This window comes from Gigantopelta aegis, chromosome 3, assembly GCF_016097555.1.
Source record: "Gigantopelta aegis isolate Gae_Host chromosome 3, Gae_host_genome, whole genome shotgun sequence".
Classification (NCBI taxonomy): Eukaryota; Metazoa; Mollusca; class Gastropoda; order Neomphalida; family Peltospiridae; genus Gigantopelta; species Gigantopelta aegis.
This window is the reverse complement of record NC_054701.1, coordinates 33,806,661-33,826,811: the sequence shown is the minus strand read 5'-3', so window position 1 is coordinate 33,826,811 and position 20,151 is coordinate 33,806,661. Positions and strand designations below refer to the sequence as shown.

At 35.1% G+C, this 20,151-nt stretch overlaps 1 protein-coding gene across 2 annotated transcripts; it reads right to left on the bottom strand.

The window, feature by feature from the left end:
• Positions 1-6,444: 6,444 nt before the first annotated feature.
• LOC121367916 (D-beta-hydroxybutyrate dehydrogenase-like) lies at positions 6,445-18,598 on the bottom strand. 2 transcript variants are annotated; one of them, XM_041492369.1, is made up of 9 exons: positions 18,495-18,598; positions 16,143-16,299; positions 15,286-15,410; positions 14,014-14,136; positions 12,274-12,377; positions 11,442-11,514; positions 9,867-9,928; positions 9,191-9,241; positions 6,445-8,286 (listed from the first exon to the last, which is right to left on the bottom strand). In XM_041492369.1, exons 1-9 carry the CDS (start codon positions 18,511-18,513, stop codon positions 8,194-8,196), a joined length of 807 nt encoding a protein of 268 aa, XP_041348303.1. In that variant the 5' UTR covers positions 18,514-18,598; the 3' UTR covers positions 6,445-8,193. The 2 variants fall into 2 exon arrangements, with proteins under 2 accessions (XP_041348303.1, XP_041348301.1); XM_041492367.1 differs by lacking the exon at positions 18,495-18,598 and adding an exon at positions 18,144-18,295.
• Between the last annotated feature and the right edge of the window lie 1,553 nt (positions 18,599-20,151).

The window sequence follows — 20,151 nt, the reverse complement described above, 5'->3', positions numbered from 1 at the left end:
TCTCTCTCTCTCTCTCTCTCTCTCTCCCCCCCCCCCCCCTTAGTCTCTATCTCTAGTATCTCGCTCTCTTGCTAGTCTCCACCACCCTCCCCTGCACGATCATCTGTGAATTGAGAGAAGACTAAACAGTATGGGTTAAACACTGTCAAATTAAACATTTCATGTCCCGTGTGTATTGTTTTCTAACCTAATAATTTATTACATGCTAGTATTCTAATAATGTGACACATATGTGTGAAATTAAGATAGCACTTTAGTTCACAATTATCACACCTTGTGTTTTCTAAATTTAATTTAATATATATATTTAGTGGATTCATAACTTAACACCTACTTATGTGAATTAATACACCATGCATATTCAACGTTTTTTTTGAAAGCTCAACATTTACTATTTATTATCAATGACATAAATATAGATTATTATACGAGCTTGTATGTCGTCCTGGTTTTACGAAACGAGTGTCAGGATTATTGTATGACAGGAGTTTCTCGTAAAATCAGTACAATTCACACGCGAGTCGCTCATAACGGGGAAAATATTTATCATATTTTCTCAGTGAGAAATATTCTGCATTGGTGTAACGTACTGGACGAGTTGACGTCTATAAACCAATGACCTTGTCGGTACTAAACATCACGATTTGGCAAACACGCAAAATGAAGTTTATAACTCGTTTGCGTTTACGGCTTTCAGTTTTCAGTGTTAAACTTGTAATAAAATGTTAGCTTAATGCAATTCAAACACGTTTTTTAACAGAATATATAGAACATTGGCTTTTGACAATTATCTGTGAACGTGATTAAAATACAAAGTTATTGCAATACTCAGAGCGGTGTGTAAAGTGGTTGACATCGTTTAATAGATTACATATATACATATATATGTACGTGTATGCATAACGAAAACTGGGAAAGGCTTTTAGAAAAAAATAGCTGGGGTAATAAACAGAATAATACACTCGGTACCAGTTATTATCAAATGTATGTCCCTCGTGAAATAATGTTTACTTATTACTCGCTAAATCTCGTAGTAAATGAAAATTATTTCATTTGAGACATAAATTTGATAATAACTGGTAACTCGTTTATTATCCTCATAAACTTACTCTCGAAATTTTAATTGTTTTTAAATCAACAACTCTGAGAGTGTTTACTCGACATGAAATGTCAAAAAGAAAAGCTTTTAGTAGAAAATTGCCACAGTTTTGAACAGAAAATAAACAAAATAATGGTCAAGATGCCTCAAGTTCACGTAGTTTAAAACCATTCATACTTTTCAAATATAAATTGTATTAACTCACGGATTACATTCACATGAAGTTGAATGATCAATTATTCAGACAATGAGTTAGATTATGATTGTAGATGTCCTTAACGCCATTGTTTTTTTTTTTTAATAATGCCCATAACGAAGAGTTTTACGAAGTTCACTCTGTATTACTTATTTGAATACTAGTATATCAATTAAATCAAACACGATTCAATGATCATGTTTACTTTATATGCTTCCCAGTAATTATATATTGCTTTGTATTCAAAATTAGCACTTAATGGAATAATACCCAAAAGTAAATAAACAATGCCTATGATATATATGAATTTCGAAATTTCATGAGTAAATTTCAATATGAAAAAAACGACAACACATCTTTAAATTTTACAAGTTAAAATTGTAATTTTAATAAATGATCTGCATTTCGACGATGTTTTATAAGGGGCCGTCCATAATTTTCAACATTTTCACAAGTGTACAAAGAGTACACTTTTGACCACCACCCTCCTCTAAAAGTGTACATCCCCAAATGAAAAATGTTGATCGACATTTTTTATTTTCAACAAAAGTGTACGCTGGCCCCTTAACACCCCCCCCCCCCCCCCCCCCCCCCGCACGGTTTGTACGCTCGTGAAAATGTACAAATTATGGACGGCCCCTAATACATCTAGTTTGTGAGTGTAACGGAGTTGAGTTTCATCCGTGGAAGCGTCGTTACCCAATAGCTGATGTATTTTTCCCTAGAACAGAACTTTATTCACTCTGAACACCACCGGCGTTACATTTGAGGTGGTTTACAAACATTTCGGCAACAAGTATATCGCTTAAAATAATAATACAACAAAACATTCAAATAACTAAATACATTTACAACATATAGTTAGTCACTTTCACACCTGTACACAATAATATACAGGTAATATAATCAAACTTACAAATAAGTAACTTACGAAAGATAAATGTTTTTAAACACGTCGTTAATCAAATTACATGTACATAATTTGTTTATATTTGATATTTTGGTGGAGTTAAATAGCTGACTTAATTTAAAGGTATTGGGTCTAATAAAAAAATAAAAAAAATATTTCTTTAGATATGTACTTCTTTCATTAGTAAAATGAGGACACTGAAATGACTAATGGAACTCATCGCCTACTGCATTGTTACAGAGAGGACTTATTGTACTCTTCTTTGTTTTGTTCAATATTCTGCCATCTGCCTGTTTCAATCGGTAGATAATGATTGCTAGTTCTGAAGCGGCTAAAAATAACGCGAAGTTTTTCAGGCAAGTACAGAAAGTAGTTTTCACATTCATGTTTTGTTTTACATACTCTCTAGGTAATGCACTTTGGATAAGAGTTTAAGTTATCATTCCAAAATGAAGGCATTGATCTCTTAGTCGTTATTACTGTATAAATAAAACTTCGTGCTGGAGTGTAATCAAACATTTGTTTATTCACGGAAGCGTCATTTGCTGAGTAATAGAAAATAATGCACATAACACCTTTGCTGAATAGCATACACTAATTAAAAAAAAAAAAAAAAAAAAATCAGTTAGCAAGCAAAACATTGATGATATTGTGAAAACTAATTTTTCCTGATTTCTGGATATGAACCTGACCATTAAAAATGGTTTACCTGTTATTGGAATTTTCAGACCTTTTGAGATAACTAAAAAAAAAAAAAAAAAACCTACTAAAACCAAACATATTTTTTTAGTAAGACAACAGCAGCGCACAAGAAGAAATCTGCCTGCATTAAAAAGTGACTTTGTTTTGTTTAACGACACCACTAAAACACATTGGTCATTTTGACATGATATAGTCTCTGAGAGGAAAGCCGCGACATTTTTCCATTAGTGGCAACGGATCTTTTATACGCACCATCCCAAAGACAGGATAACACATACCATGGCCTTTAATATAACAGTCGTGGTGCATTGATTGAAATGAGAAATAGCCCAACGGGCCAAATAAATAAAGAATAGAGGGAAACAATATATAAGACGATGATGGTTCTATCATTGCTAATAATATATATATACAAATATATGATGCTACAATGTAATATTACTTTTTATATAAAAAATAAATGAAGAAAAAAAAAAAAAAGAAAAAAAAAGTTCATTGTTTTTTAATTTACAAAAAAGTACGTTGTTTTTCCTCCATGCCATAGAGCACTTCGTGAAGCATGCGTACGCAGCTCACAGAAGCACATCATAGAGGATTCGAACCCGTTATGATGAGCTTATCAACCCACCACGCAGTCAACACAGCCATGTTCTACGACAAACGAAACAGTGAATATTACGCATATATATAAGTTACTACCATGAAAACAAAACAGCACTTGAATGTAGTTATATAATTATTATTTTTTTTAATTTTAATAACGAACATTTTCTTTTTCCATAAGCATAGGCCTACTGGTTTTATGCTATTTCAAAATAATTAAGAAATAGGGCATCTACTGTAATTTTAAATACTGAATCAATAATTGGGAATTCCCCTGTACAAAAATCATCGATTTTTACCATTCGTCGTTCAGAAACCGGAACTCAGAATTCGTAATCGGACAGAGTTTAGTTTGTGTGCGTGCGCACGCGCGTGCGTGCGTGTGTATGTGTGTGTGTACAGGGGCGTCAAAAGCAGTACAGTGTGTGCATATGACTGCGCGCGTCAGAGAGGTATTTCAATTTGGCGCCCATAGGCCATTAATACACCACACACACACGCCCCCAAAACTCGTAATCGTAATACCATGCAGGCTGCATCCAGTTAGGCTGACTGCACAAGGCACTATAGTAGTCCTCCTCAGATAAGACACCTCTGAATAAAAAAATCTACTTCTATAAAGACCTTTAAAGTTGTGGTGCTAGAATTGATTTGACATGTAAACAAACCCCTCAATAACACACACACACACACACACACACACACACACACACACACACACACACACACACACCACAGTCAGAGACCAAGCTATGCAATTTTCTTTCAGTCGCAGCCCACCAAAGAGTTGTCAAAGATTCCCACTCTAATACCACAACAATCCTATGTTTGCCGTCAAATACGTTTACATCGATCATTTTCGAGTACCTTGATTTAAAAAAAAAATCCACATATTAATCACTAATACCCACACTACAGAAAGAAACCGAGAGATAGCGTATAATCTTCCAAATGTCCGTCTAGCCCTCTTACAATCAAGAGTACTCGGGCTACCATGTAAGATAAGACCTTAATGTGGAAGAAGAAAGGAAATGTTTTATTTAACGACGCACTCAACACATTTTATTTAGATATATGGCGTCAGTACTTACCATTTGTGACACCCAATAGCCGATGTGTATTTTTGTTCTGGGGTGTCGTTAAACATTCATTCATTCATTCAGACATATGGTTAAGGACCACACATATATTGAGAGAGGAAACCCGCTGTCGTCACTTCATGGGCTACGCTTTTCGATTAACAGCAAGGGATGTTTTATATGCACCATACCACAGACAGGATAGTACATTACCACGGCCTTTGTTACACCAGTTGTGGAGTACTGACTGGAACGAGAAATAACACAATGGGTCCACCGACGGGGATCGATCCTAAACCGACTGCACATCAAGCAAACGCTTTACCAGTGGATTACCCCCCCCCCCCCCCCCCCCCCCCCATTGTGGATGAATGCTAGGTCTTGTCTGCTGAGGACTATTATAGTAGAATATTATGACTGATTGAATCAACAAACTGACTGACAAAATAATTTGTGTTCACAACCAACCACTTTAATAGAAACCAATAGTTTAGGGATAAGCGGTTGGACCTGAGGGTAGAGGTGGGGGATCAATGGATAAAGAGTAGATTTAATAAATGTTTTATTGTCCCCAGAAACAACAATAGTCATGGTTGGGGCCTTGAATCATTGCTTCACATTATTATATGTTATACATTATTTACATATGGTATAGGCCTCCATGCAATTACTCTAATGTACATGTATGTACATATTTGTGTATAAAAAATAACTTCTTGTGATATGGTTAATTAAAAATCAAAACCTGAAAAGCGTGAATACAAAAATAAACCCTTAAAAATAACAACCTACAGTCAAACCAAAATAAAATAGAGAAATCCACCAAAAATAACATCTGATAAAAAGATCATTCTGGGGACCAGAAAGAAGAGAAAGAAAAATGAACACAAATTATAGTTTTGTTTTCCCACTCAGCAGTTAGATGGTAAATAAAACAGACGAAAAATAACAGCAATTTCCAAACACTTTTTTTTTTTTTTTGTAGAACGTTCTTTGCAAATGTTTTAGTATTATTTTTTTATTTCATTTTGTTTTCTGCTTTGTTTTAAATCGAACTCTTTAGTGTTCTGCGACCCCCCCCCCCACCCCACCCCCATTTACAAAATCCTTCCCAGACTGCCAGTGTGCGTGTGTGTTATTCTCCAGTTATCGTTATCTGTCCCTGAAGTAATTATTAATATTTAATGCATTATACAATGGATTTTTGATGTTAGTCCAAAACCATCTAATTTTGTTTTGTAGTAGACAAAGCACCTCTTTGGTTTTTCTGTGAATAATGTTTGTTAAATTATTTTCAGTATCTCGCCCACATCCCCCCCCCCCCCCCCCCCCCCCTTCCCCATTATTTAAAGAGACTGCTGAGTTTTCGACTAACAAAGCTTTGTTAACAACTAAAGTTGCATATTAAATACATTTTCTTGTTTAAAATGGCAGTGCCAATAAATACAATGTGTTTTTTGTTATTGTAGACTAGTAGTCAAAACTGTATTTTACCTCCAAATAATTTTATATGTAAAAACAACAAAAACCTATGTAAAATGAAATTTGAGCTACTACAAACATTAGGACCAGAAACACATTCAATATAAACACCAATATTCTTAACAATGCACTGTATTAAAGCTGTATCTTTACCTGGTAAAAGTATTCATTATTTGGGAAAACGTTACAATGGTTAAAATCTCAGAATAGTCCCCGATAAAAATCGTTTGGATGAAACATCATGTGTAATCTAAACACTGTCTTTTGCAGTTTCGTGCATGAATGGCCTACACAGTGCATATCTATAATTAGCATAATATCACAAGTTAATATCTTAATATATAAAGTCTGACATACAAATTCAACACGATAATCGGTTATATTCTTTATTCTGATTTTTTTTTTTTAATTCACAATTTTGACAATAGGCCTACAAACACAGTGTGATAAACACAGTGTAATACACATAGACTTGCATGTATTCATTAGTGTGCATCAAACTGTGTACAGAATGCACTAGAGTATAAAATAGACTGTGAACAACAGCCCACTATCCTCATCCTCACCCCTATCATCGTATCCTTTTCCGATATGGTGGATATGTCCATTGGCAGAAGTGTATAATAGGTTAACTGTGATTAGTCATTACTTTATTGACTATTAATTTGAACTAAAAGATAAAATGTCACCTGGAATAGAATTAAAGAGGGGCTGTTTCAGATCTACTGACGGAAACTGTATGCAGTAAGATCCGATTTCAATAAGATGGCCATGTGATCCTACAGATTAGAGCATTTCACACAATATTTTCTTATATACTTACGAGTATATTCACCATTAAATTAATTTGAACGATATTTTTGTACTTAGTTGCTTTGACAGAAGTTATTCTGTGTACATGCATGTGCGCTTTTAGTTGTCCTTTTTTTTCTTTTTTTTTTTTTGCGGCTGTACTGGCAGGCATTATACAAGTTGTTGTCCTCTTACAGAGTTGGAACCAACTATTGTGGTCATATTCAGCTCTCGACAGAGAAAGCACCTGATAGTGTCATTGCTGCATACACTCACGATTGTATCCACATTCTTCTGGAATCAGATTGGTGCAGAGATAAATAGATTAAGTACAGTATTGAATATATTAATGGAAGATTCAAAATTGTCATGTATATTGTGGCTTCTATTACACACGTGTGTGTGTGTGTGCACATGCGTGTTATCGTCAATTTTCTCGGGGGGGGGGGGAGGGGGCGCTTTCCTTTGGAGGATGAAATACCTTTAGATGGTCTGCATCATAGAGTACGAGTAAGCTGATTTTGGCGTGAATTAAACGAAAATGTCCTAATCTGGATTACAACATATATCATATTAGCATTAGTAGCAAACTGCTATATAGGATCATTATCCATTTTTACACGGACTCTGGACTAAAATCAAACACATCAATGAAAAAACTTAGATTTGTTTTTGTTTGACCTTGTAATAATAATGTAAATGAATCTCCTATTGGGTGTCACTGAGGTGACTGGACTTTCCAGGGTGATCCAGTATAACTGTGTGTTTCCCAATCCCTTAACATCCCATGGATGCGGTGAAAAATAGGAAAAAAAGAGAGAAAAATATCCTTAATCGAGATTAATCAAATGGACATTCTAACAAATATCAGTATTGGATTCTTCCACTTATATCTCTAAACCAAAAGAATCACAACAGAACATGATCCCCCTTCTCTTTTTAGTTCTGGCCATTGCTTTTCCTCTGGGGTACGTCCCACCCTCTTGAAGGGGACAATTCATAATGATAGATGTACATTATTCTATAAAATAAATGCCAATTCTTAGAGCTTTTTGATCAGACATTGGTCAATGGCTGGAAGGGAAAACCCCTGACAAATCCACTAATGGTGATCAATTCTATTGCCCATAGCAGCTCAGACAGGCACTCCACTTTTAATTTACACAGTGACCCAGTATGTGAAAGGTCTCTGTAAGGAATTGTTGATAAATAACTCTTATATTTTCCAAACAGACAGGCATTAATTTCGAGTGGGACAGAAATGGGAAACACATGTCTAACTTTGATCAGCCTTATTCTATCTGTCTTAATTAATTATAAACATGTCTTATTATTTTATTGTCCATCCTCCGTCCACCATTATCGATGTACCCAAGATCTGGTCAGCTGCCGGAGAACATAAGAATGCTGCAATTTCTCCAACCTGCAAAGACATTTCTCCTTTCAGAATAGTTCAACCTGTGCAAGAGGCAACCTCCCTATTCTGTCACATCATCTACTATACTTTAAATCAAAAACATTTTGCTAGCAAAAAATGCTGCACATTTTAGGAAGAGTATTATACAAATACCCATTTTAAAGCAAGTTATTTAGCTTACACATTAATCAATATTGTTTAACATCCATAAGTTATATGTATTCTGGTCACAGTAATTACAATATGCATTTTTTTTTAAACATTAAAAATGTTCATTAATACCACGACAATGAAAAATAATCAATAGTAATTCAAATTAAAGTTCTCTTACTGTTCTATTAAAGGCATATTGTCACAGACCACTGACCTATTTAATGGTCTAACAAAGTATTACTTGAACAAAAATAATATGATTTGTTCCTTTATTGAACCATCTTCATAACCACCATACTCCATTTTTTAACAACATTTTGTAAAAATAAATGAATTATGGCAATGGTCCATAATTCAAAAACTAAAATTGCCCAGAGGGATGACATGGATTTCACTCCATCATAGTTCAGTTAAGGTGATGTGATAGCTAGATTTGGTTTCGAACAATTAATGTAATGTTTATTTATTATCTATTTTTAGAGAAATAAAGTCCTTAAATCCGTGACAGTATGCCTTTAATCCATCTACCCCATATTACCAATTTTAAGCTGCAACCTATCCTTATAAGACCACCTTATTGTCTTCCATCCACACAAATCATTAGGTTGCCGTATTCATAAAACGAATTTCTCCTCAATGTAGATTGTTGCTCATTGTTAATTAATTGTATTGTATTAACAGTATTCTTAGTTGTTCATGCATTGCCGGGTTTTTTTCGAGTTAATTATGAGAACACAAAAACTGAAAACATGTTCACCTGTTCTATTTTCACAGGCTCCTTTGATGAATGAATGCCAACGATTTGACTCTGCAAAAACAGAAAACATTTGTTTGCAACATTTCATTGTAATTAAAGATTATAAAGCAAGATATAAAGGTTCTGAAAATAACTAATGAATTCTGGGCCCTACCATGTGGGAAAGTGGGCATTGTTTAAGATGTCATTTGCCACATCACAAAATGCAATTTAAAGTTGAATTTGGCAAATATATACCATTATCAATTCGCCCAAAAGCTCATTACTAAACCGTGTGTCATTTGTATGTGAATAGCTTTTTAACTAAATAATTCTGTTTAGCTAAATGTTACTTGAATTTGGCTACACATTTTCTGATCAAATTCGTCATACTACTGTTAATGTTTGGTATCCCGCTTACACCCATGGTGGGGGTGGGGTAGGCAACTGCCACTGAAAATATAAAAAGAAGTTCCCTTGTCCATTTAAAAATGATGTTTTTGTCAGACTGGAGAAAACTAGTACATACATGTATTAATGTGCCCTTCCTTATTTCTTATTTACTGCCTCTAATTATTTTTTACTAAATAGTGATATATATATATTGTTTGCATTTAACAAAAAACTAATGTAAAAACTAACATAATGTAGTTAATAACTGATGACCCTAATTAAAAATTTTTTATTAGTGACAAACCTTGGCTTGTTCAAAGGATATTCCCTGATCTTTGGACCGATCTGCTGCCTGTTTCAAAAACACTACAACATAATCAAAATTATTTTTTTATTTTTAAACAAGCCATTTCAGTACATGTCCCCTACCAGGTCCAACAAATGTTCCTATCTCTTAAATTCAAGGGCCCCAACTCTGTGACAAATGAGTAAATTACCATGAAAGTGAAACTTAATCTGTAACAGAATGTGATAAAGCTATATACAAAATTTCAGCTCGATATCTTGAGGCATTGCAACAAATAAAAGTCCTGAAAACAAATTATTGTATCTCCTAAGTTTACGGGCCATAACTTTGTCAAAATGGGATAATTCACCATAAAGTCAAACTTGATCTGTAACAGTACATGATAAAACTATACACATAATTTCAGCTCAATATCTCAAGGCACAGTGAAAAAAAAAACATCTGGAAGACGATGTGTGGGACAGACAGATGGATGGACGAACAGACAAAAAGATGAAGATAAAAGTAGGGGACTAAAAATAACAAATTCATAAAACATGAAACTGCAAAACAATAACCAACAGAAAAACAATACAAATACCTCCCAACTTAACTAATTAACTTCATTATAAAATTTATATTTTGATGGCAGTAAATGTTTGGAAATAATAAAATTAGAATACAATATCGTTAGGCCCATGGTAAAAGCACTTAATTGTTATTGGTAAAATAAAACATACACAAAAAAAATCAATTATTAAGCACCTTCATTCACCGTGACAAATTTATTATGAAATATGCAGCAATTCAAATTCAATTCATATGTAAACCCTGCTAAAAGAGTAATCTTACCAACTCTTACAGTACCGGCCTTGGTGGTGTAATGGTTAAGCCACTAGACTTAAGGCTGGTAGGTACTGTGTTCGCATCCTGGAGGTTGCATAGTACCAAAGAAGAGAGTTCCGTGTCAGAGTTCGACGTGCACCGTCAAATATTTACGGAGTAAAAGCAGCTGTGGGTGTGATTGGTAGTAATATGTGACATTGATTATTTGTGCAAATACTATTATTCATTGACAATAAATAAATACACTTTTATTTGTCATACAGTTGTTATGCAGTATATACCAGAGGTTGAAACTAATGCGGGGTACCCCCAAAAATGGAAGTGCAATTTTCAGCAAAAATGACGGTTGCTATTAAAAACATTAATTAAATCTCTTAAATGATACGTGACCCCCCATTTTCTTGCAGGTAGATTAGATGTGAGGTGCCACACTTTCTATTGCTGTACTTACTGGGTGTGTTGAAACGCTGCTTATATCAGTCTTATTAGTAAACGTTAACATTATCGGCAATAGGAATTGATTTGGTCTATTAGAACCTGGAACCAGCATCCATCCATTGGGTAGGTGTACAACCACAACACCAACTTCTCTCTCACTAACACAGACAGCCCAGATAACCGAGGTGTGTGCCTAGGACAGCATGTTTAAACCTTAATTGGATATAAGCATGAACATAAGTATAAACAAACAAACTGACAACTGGAGGTCGCCTATTCCTGCACTAAACACATGGTCAATGAACTTACATGGTGTTTCCACATAACCTGGACAAATAGCATTACACGTCACTCCCGATCCAGCAACTTCTACAGCAACCGTCTACAGAAAAATAAAACACAATCTGAATAAAACTTTGATTTATAAATAAAAATACAGGATTGTACAATTGCGATTTAAAAAGAAAACAAAACAAAACAAAAAAGCAACATTTTTTTTTAATAAATTCAGGATTTAGGTTTTAAAAAAACAAGCAAGCAAAAAAAAGCTTACTTTATGATTTATGATCAAGTATTCGGTTTCAGAAACATTAACAGCTTTGAAAATGTGATAAGGATGTCTTTTAATTGTTTTGGAAAAAAGCAATATGGTGATGGTTTTAAACAATGTTGTGGCAATTACTGAATACTGTATAATGCTTAGGTTGGTTATTTTCCCATTGACAGACGTGTGCAATAAATCTCTATAACCGCAGATCTTTCAAACTCCACCTCTCACTGAGCCAAACTTCCTTATTGGTCATGCACCATCACCTAGGTTACCAAAACGTAATTGTGGTATGCATGGTTATTTGCCAAATTTCAATGTTTTGATTGACAGCAGAGATACCATTGTGCTATCATATTTGAGATTATTGGATGTTGTTAAACATTCATTCATTCAGAACTAATGGCTGTCAATCAAAATGTTGAAAGTGTGCAAATCACCATGCACATATTACTCATAAGTTTATGTGGTAACTTTTAACTTATTACTTGACTAGTGTTTTATTTGACTATTCTGCTGTGTTGAACTGGTAAGATTCAATGGAAAGTGACAAAAGCTTTTAAACTGGAGATAGATTCAGAATGAGTCTCAAACCTTTGTGAGTCCTATCAGGCCATGCTTGGCAGAGACGTAAGCACACTTATTAGGTGATGCTACATGTCCGTGGGCAGATGATATGTTTATTATTCTCCCCCAGCCTGAAATGAAACAGTTCATAAAAATGTTTATTCATCAAATTATCAGTGCTAAACTGCCTGATACTCAACAGCTTACACTGTCAAAAGAAAAGATATGGCAAAAAATATTTGGTTAAAAATATTTTACATAAATTAATAACCTTTTCTTTTTATTGTTGAGAAAAATTACACCAAACTGATTAACATTGCTAAGAGAAATTAAATTTTTATATGTACAAATTGACAAAAGATGTATGCAGTGTGTATGTGGAAGATGAGAAGCTAAGGTCTGATATTGGAATAATAAATAAAAGTATTCTATATGACTTTCAATTTAATTATTTTTGGTAAGAGTTAAAAAAAAATTGTATTGAACTGAAGGAAGTGTAATATTTTATTTATAGTGAGGTCTGTGGTCTAGTGGAATAAGCTGCTGGACAATCAAGCTGATGACAGTGGTTCAAATCCCGTCAAAGCTGGCTCACACATTCATTCATCTTTCTCATCTATCACCCTCTGCCTATCATTCTCATTATCTTAATATAAAAAAAAAAAACTTTCCTATTTCTCCCACGATTTCAATCTGTTTCGACCCTTTCTGTCAATTTCCTCCGACTCTGTCTTCTGAGCTGTCCACACCATCGCCTACCTGTCTCAACTTCCTCCATGGGTGCAGTCTCTGTGTATATCCCTGCACCCACCTGGCATCCTCGTCCTCTACCGTTAATAAAGCTGGTCTGACCCACGGCACTAACTAACGACTGCCGGTAGTAGGGGTGCATAGAAGATGGTTACAAGTGCCTCTTAACAATGCCAGAAGTAACTACTGAACACTCCCCGAAGTGGTCAGACTAAGCCCACAGCTAAAAGCTGATGGGGAACAGGTGTGTGGCACAGATAGCCACAAGAGACAAGCACCTGTTGCGGTTGGAGAGACAAGGACTGGGATGTGGAGGTGGCCAGCGAAAGAAGTTGAAAGATAGGAGGAGTTGCCAGATCGGGAAGAAATCAGATGGAATTCAAAGGAGAGAAAGGAAAGGTGGCACTAGGATTAAAAAAATATATATATATATATTTTTTATTTATTACCTATCTGTAATTATTGCTTAGAATGCATCAAACAGTAATAAAAGTAAACATACAGATTTCTTGACTGCAGTGATTTCATAATTGCAGCAGACTCATCAAACAGTACGATGATAACTTCCACTTATAAAACCCACTTCAGTGAATGGATTGGCAGTGCAAAACCTATCTAAATGAGTGCATTTTGAATGGCATTGTAAAACAAACCTCAGTAAGTGTATTTTTAATGGCAGTTTAAAACTGTCTGTGAGTGGATTTTTAATGGGAGTGTAAAACTGTCAGCAAGTGGATTTTGAATGGGAGTGTAAAACTGTCAGTGAGTGGATTTTGAATGGGAGTGTAAAACTGTCAGTGAGTGGATTTTGAATGGGAGTGTAAAACTAACATCAGTGAGTGGATTTTGAATGGGAGTGTAAAACTAACATCAGTGAGTGGATTTTGAATGGGAGTGTAAAACTGTCAGCGAGTGGATTTTGAATAGAAGTGTAAAACTATCATGCGAGTGGATTTTGAATGGGAGTGTAAAGCCAAACTTTACAATTTTGCGGTATTTCATTTGTGTCATTCTTACCCTTCTGCTTCATGTATGGCAGGAAGAGCCTGGTCAGATGGAAGGGAGCAGACAACATGAGTGAAATCATAAAATCCCATTTCTCCACCGGAAACGATTCTACTGGACTCAAATGTTGTATACCTGCCAACAGGAAAAAGATACATTTTTCAGGAAATTAGTCACATTTTGTTAAGCCTGCTCTTCATCACAAAACCTGTCATATGCTTTTAAATTGAGTTACGGGTGGGACATAGCCCAGTGGTAAAGCATTCACTCAATGCGCGGTTGGTCTGGGATTGATCCTCGTCGGTGGGCCCATTGGGCTATTTCTCGTTCCAGCCAGTGCACCATGACTAGCATATCAAAGGCTGTAGTATGTACTACCCTGTCTGTGGGATGGTGCATATACAAGATCACTTGCTGCTAATCGAAAATAGCCCAAGTGGTGACAGCCGGTTTTCTCTCTCAATATCTGTGTGGTCCTTAACCATATGTCTGACACCATATAACCGTAAATAAAATTGTGGAGTGCATCGTTAAATAACACATTTTCTTCCTTCCTTCCTTTAAATTGAGTTATTGAATTTATATATAAGCTAACCTTTGCTTGCTTACATGTAGGTAAATAAAACCAATGCTGGTAACACAACTCAAAGGCAACAATTTTAAATCAATATTTACCAGCAATATTAGGGACTGTTCAAATATTATGTAACACTATTTTTGTCAAAATTAGACACCTTCCCTCCCCCTGTAACGATCCATAATGCTAGACCATACAACACCCAAAATATTACATAATGCTTGGAGATATCACCCCCCCCCCACCCCCCACCCCCCAGTTCCCATTCACAAAAAGTCATGCGATGGAAGTAATATAATTTTAACATACAGTTTTACAATTTGGGAAAGTGCAGATACACATTTCAACTCGATTTATAATCTTTATTGTTTGTACACACGTCTAGCTATAAATACCTACATTATACATTTTTGTAGTGACAGAGCATTACGTAATATTTTAATGACCCCTTGGCTTATGAAAGGCTACTGGAGGGAGTGCATCCGATGCCTTACCTTGCATCAATCATGGCGGTACCCATGATATCCACATATATGAGGTTTATTACAAAATAAAAATAATATTTCAAAATTTCATTACAATAATTTTTTTACTAAACCTGCTTTGCTGTATAACATTACACAGATCTGTACATGTTGATATTTTCAGCCCCCAAGTCACTTTTAATGCAAACTAACAGAGAGAAACCTTGATTTGAAGACAGAGACCTGCGTTATTTACCAGTATGTCCAACCCTTCTGGAAACAGCTTCAGAATGGCTTCATGCAAGTCCTCAATTTCAGGAACCTTCGATAAATCTGCTCCAACAAACTCAGCTCTCACTGAATATGTCCTGAAATAATTATGGAATACTGAGTCTACTTTGAAAATATGCCTAGATTCTTTTTGGAGTTGGCGGAAGGAGTGGGTATGCATACATAAATTGTTTAAACAGCATTTTTTATTTCCATCATAAATGTTAATGTGTAGGATTTGGTCAATAGTATGTCGTAAATGGGCATTCTAATTACGCAATTAGTCGCACCGACTTGTTGCATCTGATTGAATCGTACTGTGAGAACACCTCAATCGGAATGACATTAGTCTTATACGACAAGCCAATTAGATCATGTCCTGTGTGTCATGACAAATCACATGCAACAAGTCGAGCAGTGCAACAAATTACATAATGAGAACCTGACTTAAGGACTGGCAGGCTTTCTGCTGGAAAATAATTTGCAGGTACGTAATAAAAACAAAACAGAACATATTAGCTGGTTATGGATTTGATTTTTGTTTAATTGGACACTGCCTTTCATGTACAAATTTCGAACAGGAATTCTCTTACTATAATATTTATAAACATTATTAAAAATGTATCGAAGGAGCAGCAAGGGATATATCATAATACATGTATATGCACCATATGCACATATTATGGCCCGTTAGCCAAGCCGTTAAGGCTTCGGACTGTCAAATGCCATGTGAATCAGTGCAGTAGGTTCGAATCCTGCCAACTGAGACTTTAATTTGATATATATATATATAAAATAATAACTTCATGATACTGTGAAGCTGGACTTACATGGCAATGTCTGCACAAAGTTTTTTAATTTCTTCCTGATCGCCAAACCCATTGATTATCACATCACAACCATGGTTAGCAAGGCTCTCAGCAATCCCCTTTCCTATACCACTCGTAGATCCTGTGATGAGGGCAACCTTTTTATGAAGAGGTTTACCTGAAATAAACAGGTACATGTACATAAAGTAAAGCATAAAAAAAAACGTATGTCGTTTATTACAGAGATTCTTATGTGCTCGATTTAATTATGCCTTAATTAAAATAATTGTGTTTTGCAGGAACCAGACTCTACTTGTACCTAATAAAAACAGTGTTGACCATAAATGTTTTTAGATTATATTAAGCTTAGATCATATATTAGACAACATGACTCAGCTGAAGTCAGAATGGTCACATCACATCATGAGCCACGACCCGGTAACACTTTATGACGGCCGTTGTCTGTGACTGAAAAAGTTTGGTCGTGTCACAGGCCTTTGTGGCGTACTGGTTAAGCCACTGAACATAAGGCTGGCAGGTACTGGGTTCGTAGCCTGGTACCGGCTCCCATTCAGAGTGAATTTTAACGCCTCAATGGGTAGCTGTAAGACCACTAAACCCTCTTCTCTCTCACTAACCACTAACCCACTGTCCTAGATAGATAACTGAGGTGTGTGCCCATGACAGCATGCTTGAACCTTTATTGGATATAAGCACGAAAATAAGTTAAAATGAAATGAAATTGTTGTGTCAAATGCTGTCGGGAAGACTAAAAATCAGTTACAGATGACTGTTTATTCAACACACACTACACGGTGCGACTCAATTGGACAGCGTCGCATGAGATTTAGGCTTTACTCATTTTCTTTCTGGATTAATTTTTTCTAGAGTATTAAAAAAAGAAAGACGGTAAACGTACCAGGCTACCTTACCTAATGTTTGGATGAGGGATGTTCCCAAAAAACATGTTTTTAAGGCTTTAAAGAATAGTAGAATGTAGGTCAGTAGTAGAGTGATTGACTGAGGTGCAATATGGGGAACAGGATCAATTGTTCTTGATGGACTTGGTTTAATTTATATCCTATAACCGTAAATAAAATGTTTTGGGTGCGTCGTTAAATAAAACATTTCCTTCCTTCCTTCTTCCGCTTCCCTTCTCCAGTATCCCATTACTGGTTCACTGATGTTCAAATATTTCACATACTAATCATTAATACACAGGAAGAAAGTTAAAGGTTTTGTTTAATGATACCACCAGAGCATGCATTTATTTATTTATTATCGGCTAACATTTGTGAAACATTTGGTAATTCTGACATATATACGTATATGTATAGTCTTGGAAAGACACTCGCTACATTTTTTCATTTGTAGTAAGGGATCTTTTATATACACCATCCCACAGACAGGATAGCACATACCACCTTTGGTATACTAGTCATTGTGTAATGGTTGAAACGAAAAATAACCAAATGCACCGAGACTGGGATTGATCCTAAATTCACTGCACATCAGGACAATTTTCCTACTGGACTAGCCTATGTCCCACCTCCTACACAAGAAGGAAGGAAATATTTTATTTAACGATGCACTCAACACATTTTAAGTAAGGTTATATGGCGTTGGACATATGGTTAAGGACAACACAGATATAGAGAGGAAACCCACTGTCGCCACTTCATGGGCTACTCTTTTCAATTAGCAGCAAGGATCTTTTATATGCACCATCCCACAGACAGAATAACACATACCACGGCCTTTGATATACCAGTCGTGGTACACTGGCTGAAGCGAGAAATAGCCCAAATGATAGGGATCGATATGCGCATCAAGCGAACGCTTTACCACTGGGCTACATCCCGCCTCTTTTTCCTACACAAGAAACCCAATAGCAACCTTTAGAAGTGTCCTACGTCATAACTCAACACACATGAGTGTAGGCTGTACACATGGTCCGGGAGTTTATTGGAGAACCAGGCATGTTAGGCCCTTCGGACTACTGAATTTGTTTCCACAACTAACCATTTTTTTTTTGTTCACGTCCAATGAAACACAAGCCTTTGAAACACCGAAATAATAAGTGTGGTAACATGAACGGAATCGTAAACTCTTATCAATGTGCCCATCTACAAGGTTCAGGTACGCCCATCCCAGGGCAACACATTTATGGCATGTAGTTTACTATAAATATCCAAGGGCGGATCAAGGATTTTGTAAAGGGGGGTGGGGTCACAAAAATTCTACATTGTAAAAATGAAAGTTGAGTAACCGTGTCGTGTATTACAACACGTCGATTTATTTGCAAAAGCAAGTTTTTTTAAATAATTTTTTTTTTTTTGGTGTCCTAATGAAAAAAAGAAATGATGCAATTACTTAACAAACTGTTGTTCATTTTGGACAGTCTTGTTATACAGTGTTAGCGGACAAGGAACTTTTTCGTTTGTTGATAAATGTGACGGAGTAATTTCCCTTGTTGACTGTGACATCACAGCCCGCGGTAGAATAACTCCCATCCCTATTCAAAATTGGGACGACCCATCATGGAATGTTATGATACTTCCAAAATATTCAAACATTAACTTTATTGATCCGATTTAAGCCATTTCTACTGCCATTTATCTCTAATTATTTTAGGCTAGGTACATTTCTTCACAACAACAACAAAAACAACATAACATAATAATTATTTCATAATTTATTAATACATATTATAGATGCTAACCATAGATGATGTGTTAATGAAGATAAATATACAGAAATGTAGAATAAAAATGTATAGAGGCATAATACAACAAGAAGCTGATAACAATCAACACTAATGTAACAATAGTATGACACTGGTGATCGAGGCTTCTACAGCCATTAAGACACCACACAAAATAATTTATAACGTCAAAACAATCCAAGTCATATCCTTATAAAATATAAAGAATGCTATGACAACTGACTTCTTACGATGTTAAAACAAATATAAAAACACTGTACATTCATTGTTCGTTACTCGTGTCACAGTACATAAACAGAAATACACCACTGAAAATGCTTTAAATGGAAGTTGTATGACAATGTCAACATTATGCTACATGTCAACATTATGCTACAGCAGGTCAACATCATGCAACAATTAACGTCCAATGAACAACTGCCTACAATCTGTCTTTGTTCTTTTAAAATAAGAATAAAAATCTGGTCTGAAGAGAAATCATACAATTTATGAAGAAGAAAAAAAAAAGCTCATTATTACTGTATTACAATCAGCTACAGTAATTTCTTACTTTTATTGATCCGATTGATACTTAAGATTGCCAAAACTGCTTAAGAACATGTTTTGAAACATTTCGTTTTTTTTTTTAAATGTGTTGAAAAGTACAGTCTTATATACTGAAAGTTAATTACTCCGATACTCTCATTTGTCAATCCACCTTCAAAAATAGTTTTTTACTGTTACCATACTTTTTGAAATAACCATGACTGCAAACTGGTACACATAAATGAAGTGTTTCTGCTTTTATTCACATGTGTTGTCTTTCTAATCGGAGATGAATTCTTGACAACTGTCCTATTCTGTATTTAAGCAGTAAAACAAAACATGATCCCTATACCCACCCCACCCTGAATAATTCCCAAATATTTCATGTTGTTCCCCAAAATGTTTATTTGTATTGCTTACTAAAATCATCCGCAATTGTTGTTAAATTTGAGTGGTCTACTCCAAAAATATAAATACTAAATTCATTATTATCAACTAGAAACAGGTAGGTGATATGAATAAAATAAACAAAAAATTCTTTGACTTTTGGTTTTCTTAATTCTTTAACAATTTTATGAGTCAATCAGAACTCAAGGAGATTATTTCAAAAACATACCAGTATTACAGAATGAGAACAAAAAACATACTGTAAATAATTTTATCAACCCACTTTTCCCACCAAACATAAATGATTTTGATTCCAAAACTGCCTGCACTTCAACATACTAGCAAAGATTCACTGCAAATACAGTAACTGACAAATAACAGACATTGTATACA

Excerpts from the sequence above, each read along its gene's own strand:
- LOC121367916 (XM_041492367.1), bottom strand. The coding sequence starts at position 18,213 with ATGTTACCACACTTATTATTTCGGTGTTTCAAAGGCTTGTGTTTCATT. Across the intron at positions 16,300-18,143 it reads ACGTGAACAAAAAAAAAATG|GTAAACCTCTTCATAAAAAG; the intron begins GTTAGTTGTGGA and ends TGTTTATTTCAG. Across the intron at positions 12,378-14,013 it reads GCCATACATGAAGCAGAAGG|GCTGGGGGAGAATAATAAAC; the intron begins GTAAGAATGACA and ends GTTTCATTTCAG.